At 45.3% G+C, this 23,178-nt stretch overlaps 1 protein-coding gene across 1 annotated transcript in view; it reads right to left on the bottom strand.

Annotated features, from left to right (window-relative positions):
* The window catches only part of LOC311245520 (transmembrane and coiled-coil domain protein 3-like), a 28,539-nt gene extending 5,361 nt beyond the window's left edge, over positions 1-23,178 (bottom strand). Inside the window, exons 1-2 of the mRNA XM_084335389.1 lie at positions 22,949-23,178; positions 407-1,356 (exon numbers count right to left, since the gene is read on the bottom strand). Of these exons, the coding sequence (XP_084191515.1) occupies positions 407-1,356; positions 22,949-23,017 (1,019 nt within the window). The 5' untranslated portion in view covers positions 23,018-23,178. The remainder of the gene's footprint in view (positions 1-406; positions 1,357-22,948) is intronic.

Genomic DNA, 23,178 nt, shown 5'->3' with positions numbered 1-23,178 from the left:
CACCATCTGTTATATAGTGCGTGGTAATTTTAGAATGGGTAGCCCTAGCGAGAAACAGATTCTTAACCCTGGCAGTAATAGCTCTAAGCTACATGCTAGTGGGGAGCATTATGACTCTGTATTAGAGATCATGTAGAGATGATGCTAGATAAATGGGTGACAGGGTGGTCTGCGGGTTAGAGAGACCTTCCCATAACCAGAAGGTCAAAGGTTCCATCCCCTGCTGCAGCCAATGTGTCCATCCCTGTCGTGTCCTTCAGACAGACACTGAACCCCTACCTACCCCAGGGGCACGACCACTGGCTGACCCTTAGCCCGGATGCCTGTGGTTAAAAGCCTAAATGTACGAGGAATATGTGACAAACTCAATTCCTAATTATACTGTGTGTAACCGGTATCTACCGACCTGTAGTCCTGCAGTGTCTGGGTAATTATGCCATAGTCGCTCTTGAACTGGGCCCTCAGCTCCTCCATGTCTTCCTCCATCTGACTCTGGGCCTCCCTCAGCTCTTCCAGGGTCAAGGCCAGTCTGTTCTGGCTTTCTCTCAGAGCCTCCTGCCCCCCACCCTGGCCCTGCTCACCAGACAACCCTCTGCTTGGTGGGATCCCATTGCTGTCCGCCGATATGGAGGCACTTCCCGAGGAGCACTCGTCATCGCTGGGGTACTTGGGCTTGGCCACCATGGTGGTGCTACTGCTCAGCCCTCTCCCCGTGACATCGGAGGGAAATGGAGGGGGAGCGTCCAGGGTGTTCTTGAGGTGGGCGATGTTGTCCGCGCTGCCGAACTTGTTCCTGATGAGGTTGGCGAACTCTCTGGGCTTGCTGAAGAAGAAGGGAGGGGAGAGCGACACGCCCGGTCCAATGGTCTTGATTTTGTCCAAGGTGGGGTGTCTGCCACTGCCCGTCACATCCCGCAACAGCTTGGGGGATTCCCTGGGTAACGTACTGTGCTTGGAGGGCATGGAGGTGGAGCGGGCAGGGCTGTAGAAGCTTTCGCTGTCTTTCATCTTGCGGTGGTAGTGCTCCAGCTTCTTCTGCATCTGGGCGATGTTCTGGGCTGACTTCTGGTTCTTCTTCTCAAACACCTGCTTGATGCGCCCCACCTGCTGCTTGTCAGCACTGTTTACCAGCTTTAGGTACTCGGCTACGTTCTCGTCGCGTGCTGTCTGCTCGATCTTCAGCTGCTCCGTCACCTTCAGGAGCTTCTGTTGGAGGCTGTTCAGGCCCGAACGGCTGCGCTGGACCTCAGGGCCCAGACCGGGACCTCTGTTGCTCAGGTCCAGGTTGTTCTCCGAGGAACCCCGGCGCATCTGTATCAGAATGCTCAGGTCGGTTCCCTCACTGCTCTGGTCCACCTGAGGGAAAACACCCAACCATGACTGTTATGATACTTGATTCAAACTACTATATAAAGAGACACTCAAGATACAAGATTTCCAAACTACTATATATACAGAGACCTTGTGAGGAATCGGGATCATGTTTAACTATATAAGTGAGTAATGAGCGACACAAGCTAGCTGAAAGACAGCTGGAAGATGGCCTTCTATCCACATTCCCTTCATTCCAAGTGGTATTAGAAAGCTAAACACTTAATACTCAGCAGTGGTGGAAGAAGTACACAGTTCCTTTACTTAAGTGAAAGTAGAAATACTCATAAATGAGTACTCTGATAAAAGTAAAAGTCCTCCATTCAAATTCTACGTAAGTAAAAGTAGAGAAGTATTTGCTATTGAATGTACTTAAGTATCTAAAGTAAAAGTATGCATTCTACTTGACGTTTGTGTATCCATTGACCTCTTTAAAGGTTATGTTAAAGTGGTATGTGTGGTCCAGTTATGCTGCTCTGATTAAAGGTTATGTTAAAGTGGTATGTGGTCCAGTTATGCTGCTCTGATTAAAGGTTATGTTAAAGTGGTATGTGGTCCAGTTATGCTGCTCTGATTAAAGGTTATGTTAAAGTGGTATGTGGTCCAGTTATGCTGCTCTGATTAAAGGTTATGTTAAAGTGGTATGTGGTCCAGTTATGCTGCTCTGATTAAAGGTTATGTTAAAGTGGTATGTGGTCCAGTTATGCTGCTCTGATTACGTCCTCTTGAAGTTGACAGGCTTCAAGTGTGAACGTATATATAATCTTTTTTTTTTATCTACTTTTTTTCCCCATTTTTCTATTTTTTCTCCCTTCCCCAATTTCGTATTGTCCAATTCTACCCTCCCCTGTCTCGAACGCTGTTAGGCCATGCCTCCCACAAGCCGGCTGCAATGTGGACGAAGCCTTGCATCACGTGTCCCCTCCGGTACACGAGGAGGCAGCTGTCGCATCTTTTCACCTGAACAGCGCGATCTCTCAGCGGCGAGGGTCTGCGTAGGAGGGACACGCCGCCCCCGTCACTTCCTAATTCTACTGCGCAGGCACACCAACCGACCTGTAGGAGTCGCTGTCCACAACGTCCGATCCCCACCCACCAGCTTCCCACCCCCTAATACTGCCATACTATTAGTATGAACGACCAGCCAAGCTGGTAGCAACGCCGAGAGCTGGGCTCAAACCCAGCATCTCCTGCGTTGGTGGCGAGCGCCTTGCCCACTGCACCACCTAGCCGCCCCGAACGTATTTAATCTTCATACATTTTTTATTTTATATAAATTGTGTTTTCTATGCAAAATCCTTTTCTTCAATCTGATATGATAAATGTAGTGGAGTAAAAAGTACAATATTTCCCTTGAAATGTAGTGGAGTAAAAGTATAAAGTTCCCTAAAATGAGAATACTCACATAAAGTACAAGTAGCTCGAAATTGTACTTAAGTACAGTACTTGAGTAAAAATACTTAGTTACTTTCCACCACTGCTACTCAGATTGTTGGTCTATGTGTGTGCATTTGGAATTGTGCTCCTCTGCATTTGTATGCGCACCATGTTCTTGGCTCTGTACTACTCAGCAATCACCAGAGAGTGACCATCTGGGTAATGCATGTAATGCTCTTATTTAGCTCATCTGTTACATTCTAGGAGCCAGATTATCATTTGTTTACAGTAGTGCACAGACGATGCCATGATAGCGGAACAATAGCCATTTTTTTTATTAATATTATTCAGGGGGTACTCATGCCTGCACATTCACCCAGAATGTGCTTCAAAGCCTTGTGGGGAGAGCGCCATCTCTGGAATCTGGCCAGGCAGCTCAACAAGGAAATTAATATAGCATGGAATAATAGTGAAATTAATATGTAAAATACACATTCAATAACAGGCTGAGTACACAAGAGGAAACGCTTCTAAGATAACTTTTTTTTGGTCATGACAAACAGTTTGGTTATCCTCCTCAAAACATGGGCGTAGTACCCCTTTAAAGGGGAACTATTTTACTATGTTCTATGGAACACCTCTGTACGTTTTTTTTTTTTTAAAGAAATCATTGTTTTGTATTTCTAATCAAGTACTCAAAAACAGCATTTTTCTACCTCAAGATCTTAAGCTGTTTTGAGGCTGGGCTCCAACCACTGTGTGGCCTGGTGCCAACTGCCACACCAACTGCCACATTATTATGCAGCTGAGAAATCTCTGACATCACAGATATGCACATTTTCAGATGACTCAGTTCAGTGAGGGTGAATATTGTGAGAGGAGAATTGGAAGAATGCGCCAATATGAGAATTAGAGACATAGATCCTATTAATATAAGTCCACATAGCTAGGAAACAATGCTAAACACTGAAAAAGGCCATTTATAAGATAGTTCCTCTTTAATGTGTATAAGTTTAAGAGAAGTAGAGCATGCACATCTAGGTCAGTGATTATGACCATAACACTAGAAGAATCCCCAGCCCAGAGCGTATGCACCGGTTTTACTGTAAAGTACGGTACTATATCAGGCTCAACGTCACAGTGAACTGTCGACTATTAATCCTGCAATATCATTTAAAGAGGCATTTCATTAATTGTGAACTCTATTTTGTCCCGTTCATCATTGTAGCTGATTTTCCAACACATACTTCACTAGACATTTGGTTGTAATGATTTGTTTTTATTTTCATTCATAAAAGCCCTCACTGTGCTATAAGTATATATAAATCAACTTAACTTGAAAACTATATTTTATTAACTTTACAAACTCCTTAACTCTCAATATCTTCCAAAACAAATGAATTTGTGTAAGACTGTTTATATCTCTGGAATGTACATGAGATTGTGTGGAAAATAGATCAGCATGGTTTTTGTGGCCCCTTTAAGCCCATGGGTAGATCTCTAAATATATGTAGGCTATGTGGAAGTGAAAGAGGATCAATTTGAATAACGCAAAGTAAGCAAGTCTGACCGAGTCTCAAGTGGAACCTCTTGAGAAATAATTGAAATGAGGTTTAGATGCAGCATTGTTAAGACAAAGTGTGCGGGAGCTGAAAGAACTGCAGTCTAACAGAAAAAAAAGCACACTACAACAAAAACATTGTGCAATAAAATGCCCTAGTAATCCTTACAAATGTAATACGGCCTGGTTGTTAAGCACAGAAATCTTGGTGACCTAACCAGACTTAGCCTACTTTTCAATCCTGCTTAGCATTTCCACATCACTGCAGACTGGTTACGTGTTGCGTGATAAATTACATGAGCAATGACTGTTACAACTCACTGCAGCACCCACTTTACCCACTTTAGAACACCTAAACACACTTTATATTTATTGGTAAAGAATTTGCACTACAACCCATACCTCATTACACCTTACTGTAAATTGTACCTCATCCCATTTCTGCTTTGCACTGTATGGTATATTGTATGGAAACTCAGTTACTTCTACTCTGCATTGAACATTGTATAATATGTATATACTGAACACTTTTGTCTACGTACTTGACTTCTATTTGTTACTTGCTATACTTATTTTATACTTATCTATTTTTGTCTAGCACAGTCTCTGGAGCGTAACAGAAAGAAGCATTTTGTATAAAGTATTCTGTACTTCTGTATGACAAGACAACTAATAAAGAAACTTGAACTTGAACTGTTACTGTAGTCTCACGCACCCTGACACTCCTTGACAGGACTCTCAGATGAAAGAAGCAGGCTTATTAAAAAAAAGATGACAGAGGCACACACGCTCAAATACATTTGTACATTTCAAAGCTGTTCCTCATTGCACTCCAGTTAGAAGGTTTGGAAGCTGGCTCGTGACCTTTGTTACATATCATACCCTGTCATCATCTTTTCTTCACTAGTATCTGATAAAGCTGAAATGCTTCAGGCATTTTCGCTCAAGGCAAGGCAAGGCAAGGCAAATACTGTAGCTACACATGTCATACACTGGAAAAGCAAGACCATCCAAATTACTATGAGGGTGTTGATGAAAAATAAATACTTGACATTGTTCAAATTCCAAATAAAAAATGTTGGAACCAATCCTTCCAAACAGTTATATTTCCCAGCCAAATGAAAACAGCAAAAGTCAATCCACTTTATAAAAGTGGAGACCGTAAATCCTCAAATATAGGACGGGTCTTCTATTTACCTCAGCTGCAAAGAGCACCAGGCCTTTATTAGAGAGAGGCTTATATAAGAGGCAGGCCTTAATTTCTAAAAATGACACTCATGGACATAATCCCTTCATTTTCAAACCTTTTCTTTTTTTTAAGATTTCTTTTTTTTGCGTTTTTATCGCTTTATTGCTACTGGGCAGTCCAGTAGAGAGAGACAGAGGAGGAATGGGAGACATTCGGCAAATAACGATGGGTTCGGGAGTCGAACCCGGGTCGGCCGTGTCGCCACTGGGGCGCCCCTCATTTTCAGACTTTTATTGCATTATTATTATTTTTTATACGTACATTGTCTGTCTACATTTATTTAGACTAGCATTGGTATTTAAATATTGAGTGCAGTTGAGTAATTGTGGGATTAACGTAATTCACATTCTGAAGTTGGAACCGTCTATACTAGGTTGTGGGGTCCGGGGACGGTTTAGCGTGTGGTACCTTCTCGACTTCCTCCGTCGAATCGAGTTGTTTACATGCAGTAGCTTTAGCTACTAACGCTGTCATAGCATCATGATCTCTAATGTGTCAACTGGACAACGCCAGCCTCTCCTGCCAACGCCATATAGATAGCGAACGTTAACGTTTGCAAACGAAGTCAACGTCATCCAGCTGACACCACATATCTAGATATTATGACAACGTTAGCTAGCTAATAGATCCACCTATATGGCAGTGATGGAACTGGTAGAAAGGATATTTACTGTCATGGACAATAAAGAATATACTGTGGGGGTGTTGAAAAAGAACATTCAATACTATTGACCACTGCTTATTAATGAAGAAATTGGAGATATGTGGTATTAGAGGGATGTCATACTCATGTCTAAGAAGTTACCTTGATGATAAATACATTGATGCTATCACCACCACCACCACCACCACTAATACTACTGCTACTACTACTTAATTAAACGTTAATTATTAGTGGGCTGCACTCACAGCAGCTGCATTTTAATTGAAGGCAATGGTGAACATAAATGGTTTAGCCTGTTTTTGAAAATAACAATGAAAAGATTACTTAAAATAACAATCTTACATCTTACAATATTAACGTTCAGGAATGTTATCCCACGATACTGTCGATGCTGCACTCTGGACTTAAAGGGGAACTATCTTACTATTTCTTTCACTATTTGGGCAATTTTACACAATTCCTGTGAGTCTATGGAACACATCTGTAAAGTTTTTTTCAAAAGAAATTCATTGTTTTGTATTTCTAATCAAGTACTGTAGAGCAGTGTATGAGGGCCGACGTTCCACTCTACTGGTTAAAGTTGCTTACACGTGAGTAGTAAGTTCGTTGATAAAGAAAAATAATGTCCACAGCCGCTCCAGTGTAAAACAAAGATATCCAAATGGTTTATTTCTCTTCCACAGCGAAGTCTTTCTTTACAGAAGTGGTCCTAAAGCTATTTTCCTAAATAGGTCTATGTTGTTTAGTCTATCTGTTCAGTCCTGTTTCAAGCTACACACTGCCTGTTCTTCTTCTTCTTCTTATTTGAATTTCCGGCAGAGTAGACGCATCGTGGCGTATTACTGCCCTCCGCAATTCTTTTTATGGGCTCTTCTTCTTCTCCTTCTTCTCCTTCTTCACCTTCTTTTTCTTCTTCTACTGGACCCCGTCATCAACTACATTGTCCATTGGAGTGCAGCTACTGCTGCTACTTCCTGCCTGAGCCCCCCTCCGCGGGACCCTCCTTGCCCCCTGCTATCTTATCCTGGGCTGCTTTGTCCCTCGCAGCCTTGTCCCTCGCAGCCCCCTCAGCCAATTCATTACACACCTCCTTCCAGTCCAGACCTTCCAATCCCAGATGTTGAACCGCTATCCTAACAATCATCTTCACCATCTCTGTTCTACCCTTAGCCTCTGCCATACCAGTAACTACCCCTGCCACGAAGGCCACAATACCTAATTTCTCCTCCCTTCCCCTCTCTCTTTCCACCTGCTCTACCCTCACTGCCAAATGCCCTCCTTCAACCCCCTGCACCCTTTCTTGGCTACCCTGTCCTGCCCTGCTAACCGCCCCAGCATACGTCAACTTACCCTCCCTTCTCTCTCTCCGATCCGCGACCTCCTTCATCATCACCTCGCACCCCCGAAACACTACACTATGCTCCCCACCACAACTACAGCACTTCGGCTTCACTCCCTCTCCACACTTCCCATATTCATGTTCCCCGCCACACCTAGGAGAATTGTGGACTATATATAGAGACACAAATGTTCTAGAATGTTCGGTTATGACATCATACAGTGACATCACAAATGTTCCAGAATGTTCGGTCATGACATCATACTGTGACATCACAAATGTTCTAGAATGTTCTATTATGACAAATAAGAAGGTTCAATGACTTCAATGTAAGGTTATAAAAATAAACATATAAACATTCATATAATACAATAACCTAAATATATAGCTTTGGCTCCTACACAGTGGTTCCCAAAGTGGGGGTCGCGAGCCGCTGCGCGGGGGGGGGGGGGGGGGGGTTGGTCACCAGATGATTTCCCAAAAAAATTTAAATTAAAAGATTTAAAAAAAAATTAAAATAAACATTTTAATGCAGTCAGGCCACTGAACTTAGAAGCAGGCCAGGCCAGTGTTTCTAGTTGCAGTGGCGCAATAGTTCGATAACCTAGGTGGGGAACAACCAGGAGGATCACTGCAACTCACACAAGTTGGAGAACTATCTCTCTCTCTCTCCCTTGCTCACACACACACACAAAGGGAGCCGCATGTGATTGGTGGAGGCGGGACCCTTAAAAAAAACTACAAATCCATCTAATCAGTGTTGTTGCTAATCATTGACACATACTAGCCTGTAATAATCCCCCCCAGAAAAATCTACTTTGCATTTGATATATTGCAAATATATGCCATCACACACACTGGCATTTAAAGGGTTAGAATTATCAAATGAATATGTGGTGTTATGATCAGGGCTGAAGTTGAATAAAAGATTTATGCAAGAAAAAGTGGTAAATTATTTCAACATATAGTAATATTTTTATGGCGTTTTTGAAGAGGACAATTTAGTCCCTTAAGGTGCTCCCATAGTCGAGCGGACCGTACACGGAGCAGACTCCCGCGGGCTCAAAGCTGACCCAAAGGGTACTCAAAGCAGACCCAACCCAGGAAATGAAGTCTTTGTAACAAAATAATTCAAGTGGCCTGACTGGGGCTATATTTTGCACTATATTTCCTGGCCTGAATGATTTCCCCAGTCCGGCCCTGGTTAAAAGCCTCCAATGCTTATTAGTGTGTGTGCGTTTGAACGTTTGCATGTTTCAACCATACATTTCCATTTATTAAAAAAAAACACCTATAATAGTGGGGGTCGCGGCTCTCTGACACCGTTATTTCGGGGGTCGCGGCCTGAAAACTTTGGGAACCCCTGCTGTAGAGCAGCAGTTTCTGCCCTTCAAGATTCCAAGCTGTTTTTGGCTGGGCTCCGCCCATACTTGCAATGCGCTTTGAGTGACAGTCACCCACTGCACTGCACTGCACTGCACTGGCAGATACCTTTTGGGGGAGAGAGAGAGATAGAGATAGAGAGGGACTAATTAATTTAGCGGCGGGGGGCATAATCCCACGGGACAATGCATTGGTAACTTGTTTCAAATGACAATATATACCCCCGTGAATATTATTGCACGGATTGGAATACGCGTGGGAGCGTGCGCTATGATATTTTGCAACAGGTTGACGGGATACAGCGAGTACTGATACTACGAGAGAGCGAGAGAGAGAACAAGCGAGCGAGAGAGAGAGAGATAGAGAGGGAGAGAGAGGGAGAGACAGATAGAGAGAGGGAGAGAGAGAGAGAGAGAGAGAGAGAGAGAGGGAGAGACAGATAGAGAGAGGGAGAGAGAGAGATAGAGAGAGGGAGAGAGAGAGAGAGAGAGAGAGAGAGAGAGAGAGAGAGAGAGAGAGAGAGAGAGAGAGAGAGAGAGAGAGAGGAGAGATCACTCCGAGAGCGTGCGTGTGCCCGTGTGTGAGCGACTCGGCTCCTGTGTAAATGCAGGGGGAGAGACAGAGAAGAGATCGCTCCGAGACAAGTCGCACCGTATGAGAGCCTCTCTCTCCCTCTCTCTCCCTCTCTCTCTCTCTTTTTCTCTCTTTTGAGGAAGTGTCAGTGTCGTGACAGGGAAACCGCTTCCGCATTATTCCCACTCGCTCCGTTGTTGAGCGAATTGTTGATTGTGGGCGGTGGCTACAACAACCACAGAGGGGGCTGAGGTGTGCAGATCAGCAGCACCTACTTACGTCAGGGAGCGAGTCAATTCTGAATGGCTTGGTTCAGTGGGGGAGGTTCTTGTCTGAGCTGAACTGAAGAAACGGGACTAGCTAGAGATTTCACATCTAGTCAGTGTTGGTACAACCCCACATTGCTAGAAAACAATGCAAACCACTGGAAAAAGCCATTTATAAGGATAGTTCTGGAATAGACTGGAATTGAATCAACTAGTTCAATATTCTGTCAGTGTCTATCTTTCTCTCTGTTTCCCAGCTGCTGGTTACTGACATTATATCCACACACACACAGTCAAGTAGTTCCACATGTTTCATCAGATACAGCGAGATTGTGATGCTATCACCGATATGAAAGCTATACTACACCACAGTGTACACCACACAGTCAACCCCTCTGTCCTAGAAACTTCCTATTTGTATATGACGTGTACTTAGATTAACATCTACTTAGATTACTCTACTACTGGGTACGCATATTTATGTACATCGTCACTGAATAGTAGTACACCTCCTTCAGCAAGTATGTCTCTCTCTCTCCTTCCCCAGGCTCTTCCCAGTATCTCTCGCCCCAGCCCCCCCCCCCCCTCTCATTGGCTTCTCCCCTGCCTGAACACAAGACTCTTTCTCTGCAGAGGGACACACACACACACACACACACATTGTCCTGCCGCCTGCGCTGCGATGACCGAGCTATTGCATATGGATTCTCCTGGCCTGATATATAGGCCGAGAGCCTCCTCGTCCAGTCAGATTCAAGTGGCCTCTGGAATTCAGTCGGTCGCTTGAAACCTGACCAAAACAATAGGATTACAAAGAAAAAACATTTAATCTTTCTGTCAAACCTGTTTGACGCAGTACATGAAGAGGAGTACAGGGAAGCATGGAGAGGGCCGGTGTGTGTGGGCTGCTCAGATTACCCAGAATCACAAACACAATGAGCCGCTTGTCTTGCCACACAGTCACAGCTTGGATGACAACGACATGCTCGTCCTGCAAGGCTGGAGCCGGGCTAGCTCCTCATGGTAACTCTCACAGCCACCACTGGAGCCGGGCTAGCTCCTCAGGGGAACTCTCACAGCCACCACTGGAGCCGGGCTAGCTCCTCATGGTAACTCTCACAGCCACCACTGGAGCCGGGCTAGCTCCTCAGGGCAACTCTCACAGCCACCACTGGAGCCGGGCTAGCTCCTCATGGTAACTCTCACAGCCACCACTGGAGCCGGGCTAGCTCCTCAGGGCAACTCTCACAGCCACCACTGGAGCCGGGCTAGCTCCTCATGGTAACTCTCACAGCCACCACTGGAGCCGGGCTAGCTCCTCATGGTAACTCTCACAGCCACCACTGGAGCCGGGCTGCGTGAATATTTTCGGCAACCAACTTGTGTTTAGCGTTTCTCTGATTGGCCACTACGCCCATGTGACCGTGGCAGCGCGAGAGAGCTGCAGCGCGGAAATAGGCTGTCTATTGCCTCGCGCTGCAGCGCGGAAATAGGCTGTCTATTGCCATTCTCTAAGACAAACTCTAACCTTAACCAGCTCCTTAACAGCGCCTAAACTTAACCCTTCTAACCATAACCAACTCCGAAACAATGCCTAACCTTAACCTTAACCATAACCAACTCCGAAAGAATGCCTAACCTTAACCTTAACCATAACCAACTCCGAAAGAATGCTTAAAGTTAACATGCCTAAACTTAACGGCGAAACACTGATGTGGCATGTTAAAAAAAAATAAAAAAAAAATAATATTGAAGGGAATCGAACTTGCCAGCAACGGACCGTAGGATCCACAGCAAGCAGCGCTGCCAGTTGAGCTAGTTCTGGATAGTAAAAAAGGGGGGATTACTGCTACATGCTGCTGCCGCGTCGCCGCGGGGGCGTGGCTAGACGCAAGTTGGGCGTGGCTAGACACAAGTTGGTTGCCTTTAATATTTAGGCAGCCGGCGTAGCTCCTCATGGTAACTCTCACAGCCACCACTGGAACCGGGCTAGCTCCTCATGGTAACTCTCACAGCCACCACTGGAGCCGGGCTAGCTCCTCATGGTAACTCTCACAGCCACCACTGGAGCCGGGCTAGCTCCTCATGGTAACTCTCACAGCCACCACTGGAGCCGGGCTAGCTCCTCATGGTAACTCTCACAGCCACCACTGGAGCCGGGCTAGCTCCTCATGGTAACTCTCACAGCCACCACTGGAGCCGGGCTAGCTCCTCATGGTAACTCTCACAGCCACCACTGGAGCCGGGCTAGCTCCTCATGGTAACTCTCACAGCCACCACTGGAGCCGGGCTAGCTCCTCATGGTAACTCTCACAGCCACCACTGGAGCCGGGCTAGCTCCTCATGGTAACTCTCACAGCCACCACTGGAGCCGGGCTAGCTCCTCAGGGCAACTCTCACAGCCACCACTGGAGCCGGGCTAGCTCCTCATGGTAACTCTCACAGCCACCACTGGAGCCGGGCTAGCTCCTCATGGTAACTCTCACAGCCACCACTGGAGCCGGGCTAGCTCCTCAGGGGAACTCTCACAGCCACCACTGGAGCCGGGCTAGCTCCTCATGGTAACTCTCACAGCCACCACTGGAGCCGGGCTAGCTCCTCATGGTAACTCTCACAGCCACCACTGGAGCCGGGCTAGCTCCTCAGGGGAACTCTCACAGCCACCACTGGAGCCGGGCTAGCTCCTCATGGTAACTCTCACAGCCACCACTGGAGCCGGGCTAGCTCCTCATGGTAACTCTCACAGCCACCACTGGAGCCGGGCTAGCTCCTCATGGTAACTCTCACAGCCACCACTGGAGCCGGGCTGCGTGAATATTTTCGGCAACCAACTTGTGTTTAGCGTTTCTCTGATTGGCCACTACGCCCATGTGACCGTGGCAGCGCGAGAGAGCTGCAGCGCGGAAATAGGCTGTCTATTGCCTCGCGCTGCAGCGCGGAAATAGGCTGTCTATTGCCATTCTCTAAGACAAACTCTAACCTTAACCAGCTCCTTAACAGCGCCTAAACTTAACCCTTCTAACCATAACCAACTCCGAAACAATGCCTAACCTTAACCTTAACCATAACCAACTCCGAAAGAATGCCTAACCTTAACCTTAACCATAACCAACTCCGAAAGAATGCTTAAAGTTAACATGCCTAAACTTAACGGCGAAACACTGATAGTGGCATGTTAAAAAAAAAATAAATAAAAATATTGAAGGGAATTGAACTTGCCAGCAACGGACCGTAGGATCCACAGCAAGCAGCGCTGCCAGTTGAGCTAGTTCTGGATAGTAAAAAAGGGGGGATTACTGCTACATGCTGCTGCCGCGTCGCCGCGGGGCGTGGCTAGACGCAAGTTGGGCGTGGCTAGACACAAGTTGGTTGCCTTTAATATTTAGGCAGCCGGCGTAGCTCCTCATGGTAACTCTCACAGCCACCACTGGAACCGGGCTAGCTCCTCATGGTAACTCTCACAGCCACCACTGGAGCCGGGCTAGCTCCTCATGGTAACTCTCACAGCCACCACTGGAGCCGGGCTAGCTCCTCATGGTAACTCTCACAGCCACCACTGGAGCCGGGCTAGCTCCTCATGGTAACTCTCACAGCCACCACTGGAGCCGGGCTAGCTCCTCATGGTAACTCTCACAGCCACCACTGGAGCCGGGCTAGCTCCTCATGGTAACTCTCACAGCCACCACTGGAGCCGGGCTAGCTCCTCATGGTAACTCTCACAGCCACCACTGGAGCCGGGCTAGCTCCTCATGGTAACTCTCACAGCCACCACTGGAGCCGGGCTAGCTCCTCATGGTAACTCTCACAGCCACCACTGGAGCCGGGCTAGCTCCTCATGGTAACTCTCACAGCCACCACTGGAGCCGGGCTAGCTCCTCATGGTAACTCTCACAGCCACCACTGGAACCGGGCTAGCTCCTCATGGTAACTCTCACAGCCACCACTGGAGCCGGGCTAGCTCCTCATGGTAACTCTCACAGCCACCACTGGAACCGGGCTAGCTCCTCAGGGGAACTTAGACACCACACCGGTCTTGGCTTTGAAATGTTCACCGATCAACATTACTTCTACTGGAGGCAGCGGTGCCACAGAGGGCACGATAAATTGCTGTGAGGTGTGATGATGATGAACGGCAGCGTAGATACAGTATCTAGACAGAAATAGATCACACAGTGGAGGGGTTTGGTTGTTGCAGTATTGATTTTTCACGGTTACTGCCTGCAGCGAGAGGTAGCCCCATTCCCCTGACATGAGTGGGGGATGTTTTTGGAAAGAATGGCAACTCGACTTCTACATTCACGTTCATGCCTTGTGGTTCCAGTTTGTTCCAAGCATAACCCAGATATGAAGTACATGGAGTAAAGGGTGGTGGTGAATAAAAATAACTGGAGTGGGTTTGACAGCATGAGCCATGAGGATCCGATTTATGTGAATCTGTGAGAAGCAAGAATCAGCTAGAGAATTTATTAGGCTCAGATGACAGACTAACATTATCCAGATGTTAAAGGGGCAGTTCATCCCCCCAGAAAACTGATTGTTTGGTGTGATTCACTTAGTTTTGGAGATACAGTATCTGCCGTCACTTCATTACAATGGAGCTGAGTGGCACGTGGCCAGTGGCACTCAAAGCACCAAAAAACACATTTGAAAAACTCAAAAGCAATGTCTCTTCCCAGAAAACATGACCCGGTTACTCAAGTTAATACACAGACCTTGTTGTGAGCAGTTTCATGTAGGAACTATACCGAAGTACACCCACAGAATTGGGTGAGTTCTCTGCTACAGAACTAAAAATATTGTTTACTGAAACCGTATCAGTATATCCGTATACCAAATAAATGGCCAGAGGTTGTGAAGTGATAGTTAAAAGCTTCTCACAGTCTGTTTTATTTTAAATTAAATAATTTTCACCACCAATCTGAGCAGGTCGATTTTGTGATTTTCCAAAAGCTGGTTACATCTCCATGGGAGCTCGAAAGAGAGTACAAGTAATGATCAGATTGCACTTTTCTGATCATACTAATGCACCTATTCCACAATTGCCTGAAATGCGACCAATCTGCTGGATCATCAGTAGATCTGCCTTCCGACCAAGCTTCATCTCGAACATGAAGAGCCATGGACAACGTCTAACATGAAGACCCTCGCCTCAATTGAAAACCGGAGGTTGGAACGACATTGTATTCAAAGAATACAATGTTTCTCAGCAAAAAAAGTTTAAAGATTTGAGAACACTAATAAAAATATAGGTCATAATTAGGAATCATGCAGATTTTCTCTAAGTCAGTCAGACCACTCAATGGCGACAACTCACAGTTCTATGAACATCTGATCGTTGTGATGGATGGATCGCTGCTGTCACTCAGGTTTTCTGCCCCACACCAGCTCACTGTTAATGCGATCTGAAGGCTTCCCGGGGTGACTGGCTCTGCTAAATGAATTAGCAGCTCGATTGAAAATGTCTCGGAATCTACAGGGGAGCTGCCCTACTTTTCACTCCACAGTAGACCTGCGCGGAGGAGGTTCTCCGTGGACGCCCAGGCAGGAGGATGCGGCCGATGGGAGGTCCCTGGGGGACAACAGTCCCTGGAGGACGTGGAAGCAGAAGCAGAGACAGGAGCGGTGGGAGGCGGTGGGCGCCGCTAATAAGAGCAGACAGGCAGGGGCAGAGAGGCCTGTCTTACCAAAAACGGGAGGTTGTGTGTCTTGGCAGTTCCGTCCGGACACTCTATCCTCGACATCTGGTCTATTCAAATCAGCTTGAGACGCCCCCGTTCTCCAGACACCGCTCACGCTCCACTTACCGCGATTCCCATTAATTGCACGTGCCACGCCATGGGGTCAGAAATGAACAAACTCGGCTAAGGTGAGGCTCATTAGGTGTGCCGCCAATGTCAACAACAAGCCAGGACACGCACAGACAACACACGCCTGCTGCCGTATGACTCATCCACGGATGTTAGTGCATTTAGGAGAAAGAGAGAGGGGGAACTAACAGGACAAAGTGAGATGACTAATATCCACGATCCACGATGCTTCCTGTCAGTGCAGCCCCAGTATCGCCAGTAGGATCATGATCACCATCAAATGGGGATCTGGGAGGGGGGGGGGGGTCTTGTGTCTCCTGGGGTGCTCCCCTCACCCCTCTGTGTGCCCCTCGGCCCCCACGCTGCCCTAGTTAAAGACACAGCGTCTGTCCCACACACCACGACCTATTTAATGAGGCCTGACCTCATCAGGCAGCATAACATGTCGGTCCTACTGCATTGGCCTCCATGTTTACCCCATGAGGGAGAGCCGAACTGAGACAGAGGCTATAATCTATGGTTGAGAAATAAGCCCCAGAAGTCCAGTTCCATTGTCTTGGGGGGTAAAATCAGGACGGGTGGAAAATGCAGCATGGTATTTATTGGATCAATGGTCTAGCTGATAATTCATGCAAAAATAATTGTCTGCACTCACATGCTTGCTCACTGCAGCAGTACCGGAGCAAACAGAGGTCAGATTGAAGTGCAGACAAAGCAGGACTCAAAACAAAGCAGAAGTATTAGGATTTTAGGAATAATTATATACATTTAGAATTTAAGTTTTTACATTTTCTTCTCCAGTAGAAACGTCTGTTTCTGTAAAATGACATGTTAGCGTTCGTCACTGAGACCATGGGGCTCTACTAGAGGGTATCTATCTAGTAGATAACTTGTTGTATCTAGCTGTGTCCCATGCAGGGAACAAAATAAGCACCCGCCAAGCGCCAATGGCGTGTAGATTTAAGGTTTGGCGAGTAAAAATGAGAGGTCTGCCCGCCACCTGGCGTGTAGTTCATATCGATACTCTTATTTTGAAAATCCTGTGCGGGTCTCATTTCCGCCCCAAGCGCAGCTCCAGTCATAATATCTATAGCTCCGGCAGCTAGCAACGTTCGGTTCATATGATACTCTTATTTTGAACAACCCTGTAACAACTCCGCGAGTCATATCCGCCCAGTCCGTGCTTCTGAAAGCAGAGCAGCGCTACACAGCAGTGCGCCTACACGACCCGAAATAAGTCTGTGGTGTTTTTTTTCTTCTCACAACGGGTCAAATGCATCTACATGCTTTGCACCGTCGCCATTCCTTTATGCCCACATCGCCCCGAAATTAACGTTTATGTACCATTACAATCACTACAACGTTAGCGTAAACTAACAAGCTAATCCTAATCCTTAGCTAAAACTAATCCTGAGGCAGAGGCGCAGAGCCATAGAGAACAGCAGACAGTGTGGACTGGGGAAAGGGAAATGGGGGGGCACTCTCCCCTTCCCTGTGTGTGTGCGTGTGTGCATGCGTTTGGAAAGACGATGAAGTCACTAGTCAGGACTCAGGACAGGAGTAGATTATAGTAAACTGAGGATTACTGAGGATGGACAGATAATGTTGATATTCAAATATAAAAAAGTTTCGAGAGGAGTGGAAGTTTGAAGACAGACACAGTGTGTGTGTGTGTGTGTGTCCCGACCCCACTTCTATGTTTCAATAAATTATTTGCATTTAAAACTATTAACGCTGACTCATTCCTTCAGTCCACTCAAAATTATGCTAATATTCCTTATGTTGTTTATGATATTAATTTAAAATAGCATATGAGAGTATTATATAGTAATAATAACACATGGCGATATACTAAAAAGCTATTTCTAATTTTTGGCTGGTAAAGAATCTGCCTGGCTGGTAGTTTTTTTAATCTACCAGCCAAATGGCTGGTAAGTCAAAAAGTTAAGTTTGTTCCCTGGTCCCATGATATCAATGATGAATGCTAACGACACATTCAATAACATTCCATTTTAGAGAAATAAAAAAATAAAAAAATAAATACTTTCCCCCCTCAATGCAGTAAGTGTCTAGTGGAGAAAAATAACTAGCAAAAATTCGAAGTATCTATTTAAAGCCTCAGTCCATGATTTTCCTCTCGCCATATCAGTGTGGGGTAGGGCTGTCTTAAATACTTCGATCGATGGGCATGGGATTCGAATGGGAAAATAAAATTTGAATATATAAAAAATATATATATATTCTATTTAAAAATATATATAATTATTGTATCTGCTAAATCAACTCTGCCTCTCTTTGTTAACTACAACAAGCAATGCCGTTTGTTATTTAAGATGGTCGGACTCGGCACTGACAGATTTGTGTTCATTTTGCTGCTTTTATAAAGCCTCAAATGACGGCTTACAATATTTCATGAAAGCAAAGTGTTTCGTTTGTCTAAGATTTAAAAAGGTTTAAACTTTACAGCACTGACAATTCTCTATATATGAGGGCCGACATTCCACTCTACTGGTTAAAGTTGCTTACTCGTGAGTAGTACGTTCGTTGATAAAGAAAAATAATGTCCACAGCCGCTCCAGTGTAAAACAAAGATATCCAAATGGTTTATTTCTCTTCCACAGCAAAGTCTTTCTTTACAGAAGTGGTCTTAAAGCTATTTTCCTAAATATTCACGTCACTAGTACAAGGTAAGAAAACTGTATTTTCCCAGTCTCCAAAATCACTGCCGACTCGACACATGAAAATTCCTCCACACTGGAAAGCCGTAAATCAACCTGCCGGCTCTTTCCACAGCAAAACGGTAGGCTTGGCGCCTTGGTTGAGAAATGCCGGCTTCAGTCTATGTTGTTAAGTCTAGTGTTCTAGAATGTTTGGTTATGACATTATACGGTGACACAAATGTTCCAGAACGTTCGGTCATGACATCATACTGTGACATCACAAATGTTCTAGAATGTTCTATTATGACAAATAAGATGGTTCAATGACTTTATCTAAATCCAATCAATATTCCTAATGCCGTTTCAATGTAAGGTTATACAAATAAACATAAACATTCATATAATACAATAACCTAAATATATAGCTTTGGCTCCTACACTATATTGTGTCCCGACCCATATAAAAACATGTCTTAATAAAAAATTAAGTCGAATTCTGCCTTTGTCTCTATTAACTACATATACATATTTATATAATTGTTTGCTTTATAGACTAAGGTTGCAACATAATTATGTAATGTAATGTTGTTGGTTGTGTAACGGAGAGCAGCCGCCCAGGCAGCGCAGATCCCGACTCATTATTAATTTAATTAATTAATCCAATCCACTTTATTTATAGAGCACATTTAAAAACAACAAAGTTGAACAAAGTGCTGTACAAATCCCACAACATAAAAAAAAATATATATATATATATTTTATAATTTTTTATTTATTTATTTTTGATCTCGAAGTTTCAAATTAAAATCGAATCTCGGCCCGAAGCTTCGAATGCCAAAAAAGAATTCGAAGGTCAGCCCTAGTGTGGGGTACATTCACATACATTCTTGAGTTGATCTGTATGGAACATACGCTATTTTGGAACTTGCTTAACCCTTTCACTGCCACACGACAGAAGGTCAGCCCTTTACTATCACACAACCGACGGCGATGCTCCATCATTAGCATCATTAGCTCCGCAAATGCGGAGCTAATGATGCTAATGATGGAGCATCGCCGTCGGTTGTGTGATAGTAAAGGGCTAACCTTCTGTATTGTCACAGTGAAAGGGTTAACCGGCTGTCGTGTGGCAGTGAAAGGGTTAACAAGATGTATCATAATCAGTGTTCACAAGCAGTGTGCCACGCAAACATTTCACAGCCACAAAATAGAGCGGATACAAATAAAAGCTAATATAACACTGTCTAGTGCCTTGTATCAAGAGCCATTCCTTATATATGGTGGTGGGGCAACCCTACTTGTTTACATTTGAATCAATAATTGGGCCTTTAACTGAAGTGAAACCACCAAACGCACACTAGGGCCAGTTGTTAAGTAGGTGTCTGTGCACTAAAGCACAAAGTGGTACTTAGGGATCATATAGGTACATGGCGGCTGTGTCCCGTTCCTGGATGAAGAACCCACCCTGGGCGGGGGATGCGAGTAAAACAACACACACGTTTTGTAAGGCAAACAGGAAGGTACAGTCCTCCTTGTCAACAAGGAAGTAATGTTTGCAAATCCGTACAATAGATGATCTTATCTGGTGAAGCGGTCAAGACATCACGTCAAATCAGGCCATATGCAAAGAGACACATAGACACACAAGTGTCATCTTGAGTCAAAATCAAGTTTCATGAGAACACAAGTGAGACAGGAACAGGGACAACCTTGTGCCCTGACACTTCCCCATCTCTCTCTACACACACACTCTCTCTCTCGCTCACCACACACACACACACACACACACACAGTGATGGCTCTCTGACACACTCAGCATCTCTGTCCACACACATACACGCACACACACTCTCTCTCTCTCTCTCTCTCTCTCTCTCTCTCTCTCTCTTTCTCTCTCTCTCTCGCTCACCACACACACACACACACACACACACACACACACAGTGATGGCTCTCTGACACACTCATCATCTCTGTCCACACACATACACGCACACACACTCTCTCTCTCTCTCTCTCTCTCTCTCTCTCTCTCACCACACACACACACAGTGATGGCTCTCTGACACACTCATCATCTCTGTCCACACACATACACAATCATACACACACACACTCGCACTCTCTCTCTCCACACACACACACACACACACACACACACACACACTATCTCTCTGGCACACACTCAGTGGGATGGAATGGAACAAAACTGTCCCTTCAGCAGAGAGAGAGCAGAACCACAGAGAGGAAGAGGCGTCTGGTGCTTATTGGTATTCCCTCCAGCTGATCCACAAGAAGACAACACACTCTCCCACTCAGGCCTCACACAGAGGGAGGGAGAGAGAGAGAGCGAGAGAGAGAGAGAGAGAGAGAGAGAGAGAGAGAGAGAGAGAGAGAGCAAAAGAGAAAGCAGTTCTTTGAATGAACTCTGACAGCCGTGACCCCCTCCTCCTGTTCTTCTGCCTGCCCTGCTCATCTGCATCACACAGCTGTCTTTCTCAGATGCACTTTGATTGCAAAACCCGCTTTTTGGCCAATCCACACAGGCGCCTCATTAGAATTAAAGAGCAAGAAAACCAGCAGCAAAAGATGAAAGATTCCTGAAAGGCGAGAGGAGTTTGACCAGCTCCCTATTATCTCACAGGGAAGCTGCTGCGAGAACAAATCAATAGCACATTAACGCTCACAGAGTCTGCCTGCCTGGTGGACTGCAGGAGCATTGAATGGAATTCAATTATGATAAATATGCAGCTATTCTTCAATGGACTGAATGATTCGACGCGAGTGGTTTTCAATACGGCAAATGGCGTAAGCACATGGCTTACAGCGGCCCGTGTTAAACTCCTGAGAGAAAAAACAAACACAAGAATACAGTTGGGAGTTAATGATTGACAAAATGCACAATGTATTAAGACACGCCCATTACCATTATGAAACCCGAGTCTACCTCATGCAAACTTGTTGTGTTGGTTTGACGTGAATGCTCTTTAATGAGCCAGGTTTGTGTAAGGACAGATAACTCTAATAATGAATGGGGGTCCTACATGAAACTGCTCACAACAAGGTCTGTGGATTATTTTGAGTAACCACTGCTTTTTAGTTTCTTAAATGTTTTTTTTTTTTGGTGCTTTGATCACCATTTTAATGGCAAACATCTCTACGGCAGATAACTCTACGACAGATATCTCCAGAAACTAGGCAAATCACACAGAAACTACATGGAGATATATATATATAGCACTCTGGACTGGGTAAAAATAATTGTGGGTGAACTGCCCCTTTAAGGTACATGCTGGAAAAATAAGCCACTGCAAATCAGACGGTTGCATCATCGCTGGCCTCCCGACCCCCTGTATCTACTGTACAATGGCTGTTTGAGAGAAAATGCACAGTCATTTGCGTCCAAAAGAGAGGGAAGCTTAATTACACATTCCATGGGTAATAACCCAGCAAGACGGTCTTAAACATCATTGTTTAAAGTGTGAACACGGTGTCGGTGTCAGACTCTTACACATTCTGTTATTTATCCATATGCCACACAGTGCTCCAATGAGCTACAGGGAGGAATCTCCACTGATATTTGAATGTCACAATTACAGTGACAATAGTGCTGATCTCAGGTCTGTAGTTAGTGGCACTGCATTGGAACACTGGTGGTGGCAGAGGTGCGGCTGTGCCTTTTGAGGTTCAAACTGGGGAGGGACGTGGCCCGTCGGAGAGGTCTATTTAGGATTGATTGAAAACTTTATTAACAGATTGCAGAATGGGTACAGTACAGTACAGCTCAATACATACAATTGTTAAGGGGATGCAGACCAGAGAAAGACTTTCGTCTTGTTTACATCAGGGTCCCCCATTTTCAATTCATCATAACTCTATTTAAGCTATAGCACATTTATTATAGGTCAAAATGTAAACAAATGATTTGGCGTAGTTACACCCACGAATCCACGATGAGTACATGTGAAAAGCAGCCTGCTGTGTGTGTGTGTGTGCGTGTGTGTGCGTGCGTGTGTGTGTGTGCGTGCGTGTGTGTGTGTGTGACACATGACTAACTTTCTGGTTGCATTCCAGTCAACAGTGTCACTCTGTGCCATCGTGGGGGACACAGGTGTCTCACCAGTCACCACAGCCCGACACTGGTCCAATGGGTGTTTTAGACACCTTGTGTTGCTGCTTTATACACAGTTGTCTCACATGTCCCCAAACTGGTTTTGTCTCAAGTGCACAACAGCATGTATTGTGTGAATAGGTCGTGCTCGTCGGTCGGGGCACCTATCTCTATGAGATCGTCGATCGTGATTCCGTGCAGCTCATCTTGATAAAGCGCTTAGCTACAGAAACTTTACATCTGTGTTTTTCAAACACATATGACTATAAACTACGGGTGTCTATATTGTTTCCAAACGGATGTTCTATTCTACATAAAGTTGTACAAACATCCCTAAACCAAACTGATCTACTAAAAAAGTAGCCTAGTATATCGTGGACAAATCAACTCGGCCGTACAAAGGTATGGCTAAATGTATTCCAAAATAGAACCCTGGCTGCATCAAATGGCTCAAATGTTGATCAATACTGAAATGTAAAAAATGCAGCAGCTGTTTGCTTCACATGAACATTACTAGTCTTCAACAATATCGCCATGTCGCAGGTTACTGTATATGGAACATTATTGACTGGCAACATTAAGTCTTACCATGCGGCTGTTGTTGAAATATTTCTCTACTTCAGATAAACTTCGCACTGAGACGTCGGCGCTGGGCATAATCCCGATCCCGTGTTGGAGCTCGCTGTCCGGTTCAAACTTGGAGTGAGGGTAGTTCTCATTTCAACACACTAGTAGTGTAGCAGCAGCATCCATGTCGACCCCTCACACACACACTGCTGACCCTCTCTCTCTCTCTCTCTCCCCAGCAGCATGGAATA

Source organism: Notolepis coatsorum (assembly GCF_963971535.1).
Source record: "Notolepis coatsorum genome assembly, chromosome: 18".
Taxonomy (NCBI): domain Eukaryota; kingdom Metazoa; phylum Chordata; class Actinopteri; order Aulopiformes; family Paralepididae; genus Notolepis; species Notolepis coatsorum.
Note: the sequence above shows the minus strand (reverse complement) of the source record. Positions and strands in the feature narration are given on the sequence as shown.